Consider the following 16,892-nt stretch of genomic DNA (forward strand, 5'->3'; position numbering starts at 1 on the left):
AAAGGACAGATGTTTTAGCAAAAGTCCTTAACACGCTCATAAGCAATAAGGCTCCAAATGCTTTGTTTTCCCACCAAAATCTTTCCCATTCCTGTAAGTGCTTTTTAGAGACTAAATACTGTACCAAAAGCTGCAGCCCCATTTTCAGTCCCTGCACTACACAAACACGGGGCGAAACACAGGATGTGCATTTTGCAAGCAAGCTCATTCGAATGGGGGAAGCCAGGGCCCCAAAATCTAGAGGACTCACTCTGCAGAGTTTAGAAGGCAGAAATACAGTGAAGGTAAAGGTAGAGTCAGGTTACCTTGGCACTGGGAATGAGTTATCTCTGCATGTGCTCAGGTCTTCACTGGAAAGAAAAGATGCCTGTTGTGCTTGTTAGATTTCTTTTATCAAATCCTCAGGTTATTGTTTACTAGTTCTGAGGCTTTATAGCAAATCGGAATACAAGAATTGTTACTCCTACTGTGACACACTTAATTCTGATCTCAGGGTAAAAAAAAAATAATTTAGTTGCAGATGTAATATTTTTCACTTTTAATGTGATTAAAATCTGAAAGACCTTGATAATTCTACTCTTGCTACTGCACACAAAACTGCCACATCCCTGTGCAGGTAACAGGCTACAATACATAAGGAAGACAAATGCAAGATGATTTATCCCCTCCCATGTTTTCTGCAAACCGCACAGCACACAGTTCAAGACATGATGTACTCCATGATGAAACAACAGTATCAGAGGAGAGCAGATGATCTGTTTACTAAGGGACCATGCTGAGGTATGGCTGCAGTTGAAATAGAAGCATAATCAGTCCTAGACAGACATGCTTCAGCCATCATTTATTTAGAAAAAATTAAGTAGATTTTCTCCTCTTCTGGTGGAAAAAGTATTTTGGTTCTCTCTCTTAGCAGGAAGACAAGTCACCGAGCAAGATTCACTGCCCTTGACAAAAAGCAGCAGTGATGAGCTCACCAGAGGACCCACAGTTCAAATCCAGGCTGGTTTCATTTTCATGACCAGCCATTACTTGAAGGGTTAGAGCTCCCATAACATTACAGATATACCTGTGCAGTGAGTAACTGTCCTTGACAAGTCCCCAGACATGAATGCCAGTATTAATTCCAGCATGCTCCAGCATTCAGCTCTTTTTTCCCCATTTGTCTTTTCCATTCAGGTTGTAAAAGACTTACCCTCCTGCATGCATATGGAAGCCAAGGACCATGCTCTTCAGTGCCTCGCGCTCTGATGCACTTCCAGCCTTGCAACAGCCATCTCCCTCAAGCCTTCCCAAATATGAGTTCAGGTTTTTGCAGGAGGATTATGGATTACTCCCCAGTCCACAGGACAACAGAGCTGGCATTAAAGGTAAGAACGTTCTTGCAAAGACTTTTATCACTTTTGCTACAGCAGAGGAAAGCTCACGTAGTAAGAAGACAAGTGACATGTAATTTTAAAAATCTGAATATATTTGAAGTAAACATTAGAACCAGATCTGGACAGTGTAACAGTTCAGCTTGATTCATTTTTTACTTCTATTTGCAAAGAGGCTTGGAGGAAACCAAAGCAACTTACCTTGAATGTCACACTGTCCAGCTGACTAGATCTTGCATTAAGTGCCCAGAGGTAACTGAGGTCACCGGAGGAAAATGCAGCTATAGTTTGTGACAAGCTGCCAGCACGTTCCGCTGTGGGCTTTGCAAGTACATGGGGGTGTGTAATAAAGAACTCATTTCAGTTGTACTCAGTTTGTGACACATCTTCCCTCAGTTCTCTGTGCTGTGATAAGGTAGGGAATGGACACAGCATGGAGCCTTCTCATGCAGTTTCAGGACACAGGGACAAGCACAGACGTCTGTAAAAACTTTATTTCAAAATCTTTTTATTCAACTGTTATTCAGCAATATACAATACAGTTTATAAACAAATGTCTTACCTTGTTTCCAGTCTTCATTTAAAAATAAATATTATTGACAGTGAATATTAATTATGGTAAGATGTACCTTTCAATTAAAATGTCTCCAAAAGAAATAAATTAATTAAAAAAGAAAAGGAAATCCAAAAAACCTAAACACAATAATCTACTAAAAATATTTCCTTTCTTAGGAAGGGCTTTGACCCAACATCTTTACATATTGTCATAAAGATAACTGCTCAACAGTTCGTGCAAAATGAAGAGTCAGAGGGAAGGTTTAGAAAAGAAAAAACAAACATTAAAATAGAGAAATTATAAGTGCCATGCACAGAGCAGGGCTTTACACCATAGAATAATGCATCTAGTTTTCAGACTCTATGTGGTTTACTTTTCTGTGGCATCCCCAAAAATATGTTCTTCCCCCCATGTAGAATTTATCATGCTTCTTCAGTCTCTTTCTGTCCATCTTTAAAACTGCAAGTAACTTTTTATTTTGTCAGGGGTTTGTTCTGTTTTTAAATAGGTTCCTTTTTGTTTGGCTGAGGAGTGGAGGCAGCAGTCTGTCAGTGGTTTACTAATAAATGTACAAGCTTATGCAGTATTAACAGGGACATATATAGGAGTGGGTCTGTAGCATAAATAGGTCCTGTACCTAGAAAAGAAAGAGACAAGGGAGAGAAGAAGATTTTATTCTTTGTCTTTTCCAATATAGAAGATTAAATGCAGTAGGAAAATACAGGAAGATTTATTTTTATCATTTCAGAGCCAGGGGTCAGAAGCTTAATTTTAATAGTAAAACAGCATCCTCAAGCTATCCAACTCAAATAGCTTTCTCTTCCCCCTCCCAAATCTAACTCCACTTAGGTCATTTCATTATGCATTACTAATGGATGCCTAAACTTGGCTTCAGCCAAGTTACCAGCAATCGAGATTTCTATAAATACTCCTTAATCTGGTATATGGTTTCTTGAGAAATGACAGGTATCAACCACCCATTACTTTAAAGAGAAATGACAAATGCTGCAGCTCTACTCCTTGATTAACAGGACACGAACCCATTTCATTTGGAATGGGAACAGCAAGACCTTGACATCTTCTTTACCTTTTACAGGAAAGAGCAGAATTTTAAATCAAAAATGTGCACAGGAGCTGTGGAAACACCGAGGTCGGATCTGGAACACATCTGCCACGGTCATTTCATCCAAGCCCAGGGAGGGCAAGACTACTCCTGCTCCTATCAGGTAACCTTGGCAGCACAGCATGGGGCTGCAGGGGTAGTTATGTAGGTGCCAGCATGGAAAGCAGGTGCCTGCAACTTTATGGCTGGAGGAGAAGGATGCAGCCTTCCCTAGGCAGAGGCAGACACCAGTGCCCTTTGCTCACAGCAGGAAGTGGCATCAATGTCCTTACTGCAGGTAACAAAGTTGTTTCTGCCTCACATCCACTTACACTAAGGTATTTGTTAAGGCTTTTTATTTTCTAGCTACCTACACCACAAATAGAATAATTTACTCTGTGTGACCATAGTCTGGCCCCTCTCCCTTGTGTGGGAGGGCTGAGATCTGTTGGCCACACTCTTGTCTGGAGAGCAGGACACACAGGCATCGTGCAGGTCTCTGGGGCTGCTCCATCTCTGAAACAGGTCACTGCTGTGTTGCCAGGCAAGGGCAAGAATAGCCCTTTCTATGGAGAAGTTCTGCTGTCCTGGTGCAGCCTACTCCATTGCTGCAGGACGAGAGATTAGTGCCTTTCACTCCCCAGGCCTGTGCTGAGTCCATGCAAACAAGGCTGGACTGGTCCACAGCAGCAGTTGTTTTGAGTCCCAAGTGCCACGGTGTGGCACCTTTCCAAAGTCATGACATGGACTAGCATGTGCAGTTGTCACCAACGCTGTAACGTGGCAGTACAGGGCTGCACACCCATGAATAACGTCTGATGTGGCTGTGGGACACTGCCACAGAGACAAATGCAAAAGCAGGAGTACAGCTGGAGCTCTGCATTGCAGCTGGAGTGCACATCTAGCTTCATCACGTGAACACCCAACATACAGATGTAGTTGACACCCAAAAAAGTGATTTTCAGAGACACTCTGCAAAGCTGGAAAGCTTTAAAAAAACCTTTCTTTGTTCAGTATCTCTGGAAAAGGAGTCAGGCCGCTTCTAATCAGGAAACTCACTTCAGGCACCCTAATGGGAATACCTGAGTTTTGATCTGTAGGAGATGTGAGCCTGTCTCAGCTGTGGCATGATCAAAGGAAATAACCTGGAACAGTTCCTGAGCGAACTGCTGCTCATGGGCTCGCTGTTCAGGCTGCCTCATGATTTATACACACCTCACCAGCAAAGCTGGAGAATTATTATCCAATATAAAAACATAGTTCATAGTAATATGGTGTGCAGCTGAGGAATTCAAATGTCCCTGTAGTGCTATCTCATAGACATCTAGACTGTGTGGAGATTATTTAGTTATTAAGGTTTTAATTAAATCCTTGTATGCACCCACACATGGCCAAGGACTGCCTACATAGCAACAGCAAGGCATTAAGACAGAATACAGGGCTTTTCTTTTTAAAGCTGAAAATCAGCAACACAATGCAGGGAACTAATGGAGTAACTTATTAAATCCTTGCAAGAAGACACCAGAAGATGTTGCAGGGCAGTGGACAACAGCTGATGGAGCTCAGGTTCCTAGCCAGCACATGGGCTTGGCTATCACCAGCTCCAGACACTCATGCAGCTCCAAGGCAGCAATGAAGGAGCTGACAAGGTCAGAGTTGCCTTCTCTGCCCCAGGATCATGCCCTGCAAAGCTGAGCTATAAGGAGGGTCTGCCTCTGGAGACCTGCAGGCTGAGAGAGTGAGGGCAGTGGGAGCCATCTCTGTCCTGATGCCCACCCTGCTAGGCTTCCCAGTCACTGTATTGGTCTGGGAGCAAACTATTCTTCAGCCTCAGGGACCTCCCTCCTCCAGCAGGTTCCATGGTTCCCTTAAAAACAGAATCAATTCATGTATACATTATATCCTGCACTTTCAGCAAGGGTAAAACCCTAACAACAGATCTACCTACACGGAGAGAGAACAGCTTGCTGACTGGCAAGGCTGAAGGTAAACCCTCATTTTCTGTCCATCTCAGCCTGATGTGCTGCTATGTGGTACCTGAAGACAGGCTGCTTGCTCACAGATTGCAGCCACTGGCACAATGGATCCATACTTCAGTCAGCATATCCCCATTTCCAAGCTGTCAGTTGGCTCTACTTGCTTCTGGGACATGGCACGGCTCCAAGAATGCCAGCCCAGGATGGTCCCCATGTGCTGTCACTGTCTCCTGTGCCCAAGGATGGCAAGAGCAGCCTGGCAGCAGCTGACATTCCTGGCAGCGCATGCAGCTCACAGGTGCTGAATTTGTGCCAATTCCAGACCTGCCCACCACTGCGGTGAAGATCTGGCCTTGGGCATTTATTATGCTCAAACCTGAGGCTAGTGAGAATCCATTTTTCTGTGCCAGGGCTGAATTTGGTCTTTCAATGAACAGGATTCCAGTCTGAGGAGATGCTACCAGTTAGAAAGAAAGCTGCGCACTGGTGAGGGGAGAGTCCCCCCAGAAATGCTGAGGAATTCAACCTGGAGAAATAGGCTCTTGTAGCTCAAGTGCGCTTACAACATCATACTGAGGGCTGCAAAGGACACCAGGTTGGGATTGTTCTGTTCTGAATGGAAAGCAGTATTAGTCACAACTGCATGCAGCAGCTGTGTGTGCCTGCTTACCCAAGTCATTCCCACCTTTATGTACTAGTTTTAGTTAAAATCTCAACGCAGAACTGTGAATTGATGCAAGTCCAAATGTTTTGTCTTTTCCTTCTGTAGCACTTGTCATTGTTTTTAATCTACATTCTCCATCTTCTTGACAGCAGAACATGAGTTCAGAGTCTGTTAACAGAACCTCCACAATTATATAAAGTATATTTTTAAGAAATTATTTGAAAGCAACTATTCTAACTGAAGACCAAATGCAGGCTTCTTTATTTCACTCTAATTCAGTGTCATTCTGCTCTATGATTTCAGGCAGTAGAAGCAGATACACAGAACATCAGATTTCTCCCCTCTCTGTACATTAGCAAGTAATTCCTCCCTGTTCAGTTAAGACAAACCCTTTTCACTGTAGGTAGCACTGTTTATAAAGAAGCCGGACTGAGCGTCCTCAGTTCTGCTTCTGCTGCAGTAGTGGAGCTCTTGACGCTTAGTTAATAAATTGGGACATTTGCAGACATAAACAAAGTGAATGTGGGTCCTGAGCAATAGGATCTGGACATGCCATTGACCCAGATTTGGGAACAGAGTTTCTGTCAAGAGACTTTATATCAGGAGCACGCAGTTACTTACTAGCAGGAGACACTTCTAAGAAAACATTTATGCTTTGAATATTCATTTGATGTTTTGTTATTGTAAGCTTATTTATCACTACACAGATGTACAATTTTGCTTTTAAATTATTTATAGCACGTGGCTAAAAGGTGAAGTCTACCACTAAGCAGAACAATAACAAATTGTTCTGTTGGTGTATGGTGAATTGCTCTCTAGCATCACTCATCTTTCTTTTTGATTTACAACATAATAATGTTTTACTGTAGTTTTCTATTTAATAATTCGCTTTGTGCCAGCATTCATCAAAGTCTGACTTGAAACAGTTCATCCAGTTGAAAACAAACATTAATTAACCAAGTTACTTGCTACACAGAAGAAAATGGGAAGATTGTTTTACAAGCTATATTTAACCAATGACCAAAAAACAGAATTTCCCTCAGTTTCCTCTTTTTCTTCCCAGAAGGAATCTGGAAAGTTCCCTGATGTCTCTTTCTGAGATGCCAGTAAAATGCAGTGGCCCATATAATAAAAAGCTGAAAGACATCAGTAGCCTATTTTCCTTGAAAGATGAGCTACCACCTACAGTCTGACAGCCTCTTTGTGATGGGAGCTGGGACCTTGGCTGGCAGTACCATGAGACACTTCTCTATAGTCATCTGTTAGCCTCAGTCTGTTTCCTTAAGGAACAACATTCATTTCAAACCCTCAAACCTAGCAATTCATTAAGAGGAGAGGGACTAAATTGACCCATATAGACTGATTTATTCTCTCAGTCCAGAAACTTTAAACTGTGCTTGAGATATTCTTGGAGAAACTTCTCCTACTGTCTTGTATCTGTGGAAAAAATAGGGGTTATATGGGTTGTTGGTCGAGGATCATTACAGGCAGTAACCTCCTAGATAAATTCTCACTGACACAGATATGGAGCACTTCCACTGAAATGAAGGGAGTTTACCGAACTTTAGATCTAAGAACTTCTTAGAAGTTTTTTAATTAAAAGACACCATTACTGAAGTCACTATCGAGTTTGTGAACTCAAGAGGCAATAAGCTGCACCACATCAGAATTGCTCTGCAGTTTGAGACACAATCTGGTAAGCTGCATGTATTCTTCTTCCAGTACTAGCACAAGTCACGTTGCATTTTTGCTACCATGGTGGTTTTTTTAAAGGCTTGTAACTGGTGCTTTAAGCTTCCTACTCCTCATAAAGTGCCAGCTCTTCAGGACACTGCAGCCATGTATCCAGAGCCTGTGCTAACCTCAGCACGCTCTCCCACCTAAAACTCATCACGCTGCATGTAACGTGAGGTGCTGCTGCTAAAAGAAGTAGGTGGTACTATGGAAATCTATGCAAATATAGTGAACTGCAGGGTCCCCATTGCTCCTGGACTTCAGCTGCCTGAGGTACGCCATGCCTAGGCACAACTGAAAACAGCTGCTAAGCTGCCTTTTGGCAATGGTCATTTTTCACATATTTATATGCAACTGCTTAGGATCTGCTCACCACTGAGCCTGCCTAGAAGGCACAACAAATGACGAAGTTAGTTTTCTAACCACCACACATTTTTATTTATGGTTAGCTAAATTTTGGAACAGCTTTCCGTAACTCATCTCAAAAAAAAAGGGTCCTGTAGAAGTGAGCCAAGCAGCTCTCTTCTTTCATCCATGCCATCAAGAGTTTTAAGATGAGGGGTAAAACTTTCTCAGGCAGCTGGGTGAAACCATAAGCTTTGCCCTCCACGCTCTTCTTGCAAATGCCCACATGTCGCTTTCCTTACCCACACCATAAACTCTCCAATAAACTAACCAGTTTCAGTGGCCAGAAGACACTAGCTGGTTGTGAAACAGCGTAACCAGTTCAGATCTTCTCAAATACACCTCAGCTTTGTTTGTCCACCTTCTCTCTTAGGGTATCTATTGGTATGTTCAGGCTTACAATTAGAAGTGAGTTGCCAAAATACTGTGTAACAAGAGGAACTGAACTCCTATCCTGATTTTGGAATCTCAGCAGGTTTTAGTATATCAAATAAGATTCCACTTCATCTGGAATATCTAGCACTCCTGAACTGATGGTGTTTGACTTGCCCATACCCATTTCTATTTATGTGCTGGGCTGAACTTGTGTGACTGAATAGGGAGAATATGAGGCTTGAAAACTCTACAGAAGCTGCATACAGAGCAGCACAGTGCAAAATTCCAGCACAGGCAGAAATACAAGTTGGCACATTTAAGAAAAAATCAATTATTTGTCATAGTCTCATCCTTAATTTCTGTTGTTCTTAGTATGACATCTGACAAAGCCCATCTAGGACAGAAGACTTTGGTGTTTTAGTGGTAAACCACAGCATGGGTAGCATGAAGGCATGAGAATTGCAGCATCTGCTAGCTTCCTGAGCATTTCAGCTGACATGCTTAACTCCCATTTGGAGAAAGAAAACGAGAACATGGATGACTACCCTTGAATACCAAGAAGCCCCTGGTTTAGCATATCCTATGAAAAACAAGTCATGTACATACATACTTACAGACAGATTAGAGAACAAAGACGTTAGATGGCAAGGAGAGGGAGGTGTAGTCAAGCAGGGAAATGATGCAGAAAGGTAAGATTGTTCTGATACAAAGCTGAGAAAAAGATTCCTTCTGCAGCATTGATCTTCTAAAGTACTGCAGTGAAACTGCATGCCTTTGGGATGTGACAGACACAGAAACTGGTAGAGGAGTTGGGTCTATGTTTCTCAAGGCATTTGCAATTATTGAGGTGGATTTCTGTTCACATTAGAGCTCATTTCAACTGAATGTCATTAAGGCCAAATTGTTCTGAAAATACTAGGACTGACAATCCCTTCCCAGCACGGATATGGCACACAGATCAGTCCAGTGGTCCATTATCCGTTATGGAGGCTCTTCCTTTTTTCTCCTAGGTACAAAGGTGTTATTAGACATAAGATACAGGATTAGACAGACAACTGAACTGATGCAGTTCGACAGCTGCTGCAGGGTAGCGTAGCAAGACCTCTTTGTATTAAATGCAGCCACTAAGTAAAAGAAGGGTAGTTAAACTAGTGGACTTCAATGTATGCAAGTGTGTGTCAAGTAGAGAGCAAGAAATACTTCTGCCTATATGGAAAACATTTCTGCTTTTTAGTGCACCAGAGAAACATACAGTTTTGTTATCAATAAGCTCATCTCCCACCAAAGTTACAGGAAGTATTTTTAGTGCTTTTACTTGTACATTCTGAGTCACATACTTCTGTTCTGTGCTTGGTTAAAAGTTTTATATAATAGGTAATCTGTTTAATTATTCAAGGTAAGTTCATTGTAGATTCTATGTTCTGTTTCATATTGATATAATCAACTTTATTTCATTTACACATAATTCTTGGAACAGTTGGTACCTTTTCCCTCAATATCCCTACTTCCCTTCTGTGGCAGCCAGATGAACAGCCAGCAGTCTTACTGAAAGGCTCGTCCCACTTCTTCCAAATGCTACATTTGACTACGAGAACTGTTGTATTGTCCCTCCCATGGCATGTGGGCTGGAATTAGATGATCCCTGAGGTCCCTTCCAGCCCTGACAATTCTATGATTTTTAAGGTGGTGCCCTCAGAAAGCCCAGGAAATTCACATGGAGCTGGGCCCTTGAAGGGCTGCTATTGGGACCTGTCCTGCAATGGAGACAGCCAGATCAACTGCTCAACCACTCCAAACAGCCACTCTTGGAGAAATTAAGGAAAAACTTGAAGAAGACACCAGCACATGATTCAGGTAAACACACTAACTGAGAAAAAGCTCCAAAAGGAACAGTGCTATAGACAGTGTAGAATAGGAACATACTAGAATAGAATCCTTCACTCTATGTAGATTATACATCTTAAGTACTTTATATTGGTCTGCACCTGCATAAGCCAGTAACTTCCCTCTTTTGAGATCTGCAGATAGTCTCTACTTTGCAGTACATTCTGATAAACAGATTTCTACTTTTGTATCTGTAAGATCACCTCCCCTCACCAAATACCTTATTAAAGATCCAACCCAGGCAGCTATGGATTTGTTATATTTCTGGAATTTTCTGCAGTTCTGCGATCCAAAACTAGCTTAACAAAACCAAGCACTGTTAATTCATTCCTCGGCACTTGAATAATGAGAGATACAAAATTCTTTGTAATGTGATTTGGTGGGAAACTAATTTTGAACTAAAACATACAGGAAAATGACAAACTACATTAGTGGTGGTTCAGGTGGTAAACGAGCATCCAGCCCTACACATCTTTCACATACATATAGCAAAATGCAGAACTCAAACTACCCAAATCATGAGGCAATAAAGAATACTGGTAGTGGGGTTTCAGTTGTTGGGCTCTGAGGTGAGTCTTGGCCATATCTCCAGGTTTTCATTATGAGCAGGGGAATTGACAAGCCACACTGCAAACAGCAGGTGAGCTAGGTATGGTCATTCAATTCCCTGAGTTGACATTTTAGGGAAAGACTTCAATAAAAGTGACACTGGACAGAACCACCGGTTTCACATTCTGCAGCTGGTATGGGCAACCCACAAAGAAGTTCTCACTTCACTGTCTTTTAAAGAGTAATTCTGACTTGATCAGGATTAGGAGCAAGCTGCCAGTGTAGTTGTAATTATCACTCCAATCAGAATTACTGAAGTTAATCAAATCCAAGTGCAGATTATCTACGGCTTTTTTTGAGGAACAACCCTATCCTGTCCACACGTAAAGAACAGAGCTAAGTCCATTACCAGAGCACATGCTGACACAAGGCAAATGGCTGTATAGAGAACATGTGCTGACAAAAAAGCAGAGCCTTTGACTAGCACAGAAGGGACTGCCTTTTTGCTATAAACAAAATGGCAACATTTTGGGAGCAACCCACAAATACACAGACCCTCCAAACCTTTCCAGTCATTGATATGTGCTAGGTATTAGTTAACTAAAGACACTGTCCAGCCCCTAGATCTTAGAGAGGCCAAAGCTTACAGAATGAGCCAGCAAAGGGTTATTTGGATAAACTATGGCAGGGTGATATTCCTCAGTGCCCTCTTTACATGTGAAATTCTCAGCAGCCTGGTGTTAGAGGGATTCAGATTAGAACACCAATTAAAATATTTATAAAGTAGTTCTAATTATATCACTTCAGTGAATTTTACTCTTCACTAATAAAATGGCAGACACAGAAGACAATGTCCATTACAGGACTTACTAACTCTGCACTGCCTCATTCTGAAGTTAGCAGTCGATCCTAGCACACACAATAAGGATGCTCTGCTTGCTCTGCTTCCCAGCCACAGCAACACAAATGCAGAGCAAGGACAGACACTAAAGCAATCACTTGACATCCTGCATAAGCGTCGTTAGCACAGCTCCCTTCTCCAGCCGTGGCACAATGATCTGTGCACTGCGATCACACTGGCTTCTCCACAGAGCACAGCTGCTGCTCTGCCAAACTGCTCTTCTATCCAGCTAATAAAATTGCCTCCCAACTGATAACAGCCTAGCAATAGAAAATACTTGGTTGTTAACTGCTGTTTCGACAAATACTACTATTCTGCTGACAACCCCATTTTTTCCAATACAAACCCACTTGAACCGGTCGTTATTGACATACGTCTGCTCTGCCATTATCTAATTTAAAAAACACATGGTAAACAGCAACAGGGAACCTGCCAGCCTTCTCTAGAACCCAAAACAAACTTCATCTACTGCCAGCACAGTCCTCTCAGGCTCTGTTACGTAAAGAAACACTTTCTTCACAGTACCACTGTAAGATTAATTTCCTGGCAGATCCTGCTTTGTTTGCTTTCCAACAACAGACCACCACCATTAATATCCCTCAAAACTAGTACCAGTGAGATTGTCTTGACATTTCTTTCTGTTATGACTGCTAAGTATACTGCTCAAAGTATTCGGGTCCTATCTAATCCACAGCACAGTTCAGGTCTTACTTTACACACCGGCAAAGCTGCATCAGTTCAGCAGAGGTAGGAAATGTGTAACAGTTACCTGCTTCTTGTAAAATACACAGGCTAAGTTTGCTGGTATTGCAAACTAAGACTCCATTTTGCAGTGCATCTGTTGGAAACTGTACATGAAGAACTAACAATATATGTATATTCTTGCCCCAAATGCTCTTTGTTCAAACAAAATGACACGTGGGTGTGCTTAGCTCTCCCTCGTAGAAATGTCTAGTTTTCGCCCACTAATGAATCAATCTCGGATAGCTAGACCAACATTAGGTACAGCTCCCACATTCAACAGAAAGACTTGGAATACCTCTCTCATTGTGTTCAGTAGTAGTTTTTGAAACATCTTTTCATCTAAAACGCAAAGACATTAAAGAAGTTCAAATAATACTGAGATTTCTTCAAGGACACTGCACAGGAGTTAGCAGAATAGGTTAGACAGTTTTGTCTGTTCTCCTGGGAACAAGCAAGAACTGCTGAAAGGAGGTTGGTTACTCAAATAAATTGCATTTCCACAGTACAAAAACACCCTGGCACAGCTTGTTTCTGCCCTAGGTAATGAGGTGACACGGTACTGCAGTTCATGTTTTTGTCCAGTTTGAGAATTAATTCCTATTACACACACAGAAAAGAAGATATTTGACCTCACTTGTCCCCAAAGCAGTCTCATTTGCCTAGATATTAAAGTGCTAGTGATGTGTATTTAATGAGGATTCTTTTTGCATGTTTATTATCCAGTGACATTTAGGAGGTCAGCCTGATAATTCAGTTATGGCCTCTGTCTTGCTACTTTACTTAATGTAAAGGAAAATGTGATGTGACCCAGGTTGCATTTAACTACAAATAACAACAAAATGAGTGCTCATAGGGGGAGTGAAGTAGACCCATATATTAATGAATTGGAAAGATAGGGAGCCTAAGCTTAAGAGCAACACAGACTTTTCTTTCTTGCTGTTTTGTGTAATGTTAATCTAGCAAAGATAAACAAGCTCCATGGGCTATTTCTCAAACTAGCATGCAGAGTCATTCTAATTCTGACAAAACCTGGAGAGCCCTAGACCCAAGCCCTTACACAGAGGTTAATCCAAACTCAACCACAGCCACTCCAGACAGAGCCCCTCTAATCAGCCACAGCTCATTGCACTGCAGAAAACTCTGTTCATTTACTTTCCTGTCTCTGAGCTGCAAAATCCCGTTCTGCTTTCCAGTGCACGATGGAGATCAACACTCTGCCACATGGTCTCCTGCCTCAAGGTAGGTCACCACAGCTTGACTTCGTGCATGCACTGCTCTTAGGAGCATCACCAAGAGCTGCACATGCACAGAGAATGCAGAATTTGGACCTGGAGCTTTGTTATCTCAGGCCATGTAGCCCACAAACAGACTTCCCTCTGCCTCAGACATAAAAGGCTTTGTGGGGGGCAGAGGGGAATAGGTGTGAAGTGAAGACTTACTTTCTTTCTTGCTGTGAACACTTCATCTCTGCATAACACATGAGCCTGTCTGTGTCCTTCCTAGAGCACTCTAAGCATAATGAAGCACAGTTTCTTGTTTCACACTCCCATCTTTGTTTATTTTATTTAAAGCTTTCACTTCGTGGCTTTGAGGCTAGAGATCAAACAAGTAAAAGGGAATTTGGAAGCTGCAATGTCTGATCTACATTCTGCTCAGAAGCTAAAAATTGCCCCCAAGCCAATACACATGCACTCAATTTGAGGACCATTTGGAAGGGTATAATAGAGACAGTTTGCCTCCCAGAAGGTCAGTATGAAGATCCTTGTTTATGACTTCACCTATCAGATGACAGATTGTTAGCTTCATGACTAAGGCACTGGACTTAAATTTAAGAGATCTGAAATTAAGTTTTCATATTTAATTTCACAGCTGCCATACATTTAATAAAATTGGTCATCACTCTTCCTGCCATTTGTCCAACTTATCTATTTGGACCACAAACCTTCTGGGGTAGAAACACTGCATGTCTTGCTCAGTGATGTTCCTGTATTCCCCCCCATCCTTACCCAGCACAAACTAGGAACACTTCCAATCACATTAACACTATGCAGTCCTTCACTTGCTCACCCTGATTTTGTTTAATACAGCAAAAGATCCTATTTGCATCTAAGTAGTTAAAGGGAAAGCTAAATATTCTTTCAATTTATAAGCATATGTAGAGCAACTCCTTCTCTGACAGTATTAAAACCAATGATCTTACCAGCAGATCTTTGTCTCCCTGCAGCCTAAACAATACATTCTGTGTCCACTTCAGCCTACCTTGCTGGCAGACAAGCCATAATCTTTCTTACTCTCGTGAGACCACAGCACTAAGTTTTTACCTGGTAGCATAAACACTGCAGACAAAATTCTGTTCCAGTAGCTAGTATTTCTGGCACACTGGGCATTTTTAATGTTACACTGGATCTATTCCCTCATATGCTATAATGCTGACCACAAATTTCTACCAATTGCAATTTCAGATGGCATGTCCCAAACTGTGGATGAGGTTCTGTGCTCTTTAGAGAATGTCAGTAACAGACACATTTATTCTAATAAATTCATGCTTCCGTTCAGCTCTTAAGATGTGAAGAATCACATTTTTCCATGATGCAAGACTATGATTCCAGCTGAAGTAAACAAGAGCCCTGCAGGCACATCTGAAAGCAGCACTTGATCTATAATCACACTTATTGGAATACAAGCACATAGAGGCCCTATCTTACACTACACTGAATACACCAGAAAGATTCCTATTGCAAGGAAAATAGGGTTAGAACTCAGTTCACGCAGGACACCATGGCCAGTAGCACCATGTCATCAGCTTTTCAGTGCAGCTCTTCAGTGTATTAAAGAAGGGCATTTCTTAATCACTGACAGCAAATCCATTGTTTGACCACAGTTTTGCTTTTATGCAGAGGAAATATCCCAATGTACAATGACAAGACTTCAAAATGCTAAAGGATTCTGTGAGTAAACGTATTAGATGATTGAACTATTACACACAGATTTGGTGCAAGTACTTACCTGCATGTGTGCTACGGAACTCAGAATAAATGAAGCCTATGTGATATGCTACTGTGCATATATGTAATTCACGCAGCAACACAGGGTTAGGTCCTGCAGTCCTACACAGCTATATGAACAAGGATTTAGTTTGAACCGATGGCTTATTGAGTCCAACTTTCCTGACAAACCAGGTTCATCTACAGCAGGCCACACATGAATGCATCCAGGTGAGATTTTGAAAGTCTCTAGAGAAGGAGACTCCATAGTGTCTCTGGGAAGAAAGTTTAGGACTTATTCAACCCAAGTGACAGCACTGGAGACTTCAAACTTCGATTTCCCCAGAAAACCTCACAATATCCCTGCAAGTCCTCATAACACTGACTTCCATGTCAGCATTTTACTGGCATACCTTCATTCTGAGTAACACTTCATGTCTAAGGGAGCTAAATAATTTTCTTGCCTCCACACTAAGTAGTCTCTCTCTGCTTCAAACCAAGTGCCTCATCTGGACAGTTAAATACACCAATTAAGGGGACTGGGATGGCAACCAGCAATCTGCTTTCCAAAAACAAGAAGAGAGACGCTTTCTGGTATTGTTTCAGATGGTTCTGGTCCAGAAAACACCTGAATTGGGAACTTTGAAGGCCAAGTATTTTGGCTAGTAATCTCCTGAGCCATGCTGTGGCTGATGCTTTATTGATAAGTAATTAGAGGCAGCACCAAGCTGCCACAGGTATGGCAATTACAATAAACCAAATAAAATATTGTCTTGATCCAGAGTGAAAAAAAAATCCAAAACATTTTTGCAGGGGGCCATACCAAAATGCATTATCAATTGTCTGTCTTGTACAGAGACAAAAGCAGTTGCTGGTTTATACCTTAGTAAGTCAGTACTATGAACAGTAACAGGAGTCCTGTGCTGTACACCGACTTCAGGTTTCTCCTGGAATGGAAACTGCCACAGAGTGGCACTGTTCACAGATAACAGGACTCAAAAGAGAGATGGCATAACAGGAAATTTTGGTTTAGCCTATTTTGTAGTCCTCTTAGCATGAGTCTCCACCTGGAGATCCCCACAAAATATTTTTCAGCATTCCACTACCTTATTCACTGATTTAAATAATTCCATTATCTCCACTACTAGCCACAATGCTTATTGTGTGTGTTCAGAATTACATCCAGCCACAAACAATACAGCAGTGCCACATTCTCAAACCAGAGACATGTAAAAAATCAGGTCAGACAGCAGCTTAGATGATCTGGGCAGGGGGTCCTGGCCTAACAGACATATGTGACATGCTCTCTTGGCGGCACACACTCGCATCCATCTGTTGGGATGGAACTCAGCCCACTGCACTTCCATTGTCCTAGTTTTAGTTCATATACACCACATAAGCTCTGGGTTCAGCAGGCAGAGCACACAGTGCTGTGCCTCTTAAATCTATCTTCTATCATGGGCATGGGAAAACACTGTGAGAGTTCTCACTACGGGTGAATGGAAAGAGGAAACACCATCAACCGCTACACCCGGGCTCCGGTGCGGAAAGCAGACATCTCCAAAGGACAACACGCTGTGAGCATTACAGCATTCAGTTTGATTTCTTGTGGTCAGTGCATTCAGTGAAAGCAAACAACTTTCTG

The 16,892-nt window shown here is 41.9% G+C and overlaps 1 protein-coding gene across 2 annotated transcripts in view; it reads right to left on the reverse strand.

The window, feature by feature from the left end:
- Positions 1-1,849: 1,849 nt before the first annotated feature.
- The window catches only part of VSTM2B (V-set and transmembrane domain containing 2B), a 186,617-nt gene continuing 171,574 nt past the window's right edge, over positions 1,850-16,892 (reverse strand). For both annotated transcript variants that reach the window (XM_064160302.1, XM_064160301.1), the window contains one exon: positions 1,850-2,566. In XM_064160302.1, the coding sequence (XP_064016372.1) occupies positions 2,478-2,566 (89 nt within the window). In that variant the 3' untranslated portion in view covers positions 1,850-2,477. The remainder of the gene's footprint in view (positions 2,567-16,892) is intronic.

This window comes from Pogoniulus pusillus, chromosome 20 (assembly GCF_015220805.1).
Source record: "Pogoniulus pusillus isolate bPogPus1 chromosome 20, bPogPus1.pri, whole genome shotgun sequence".
NCBI lineage: Eukaryota > Metazoa > Chordata > Aves > Piciformes > Lybiidae > Pogoniulus > Pogoniulus pusillus.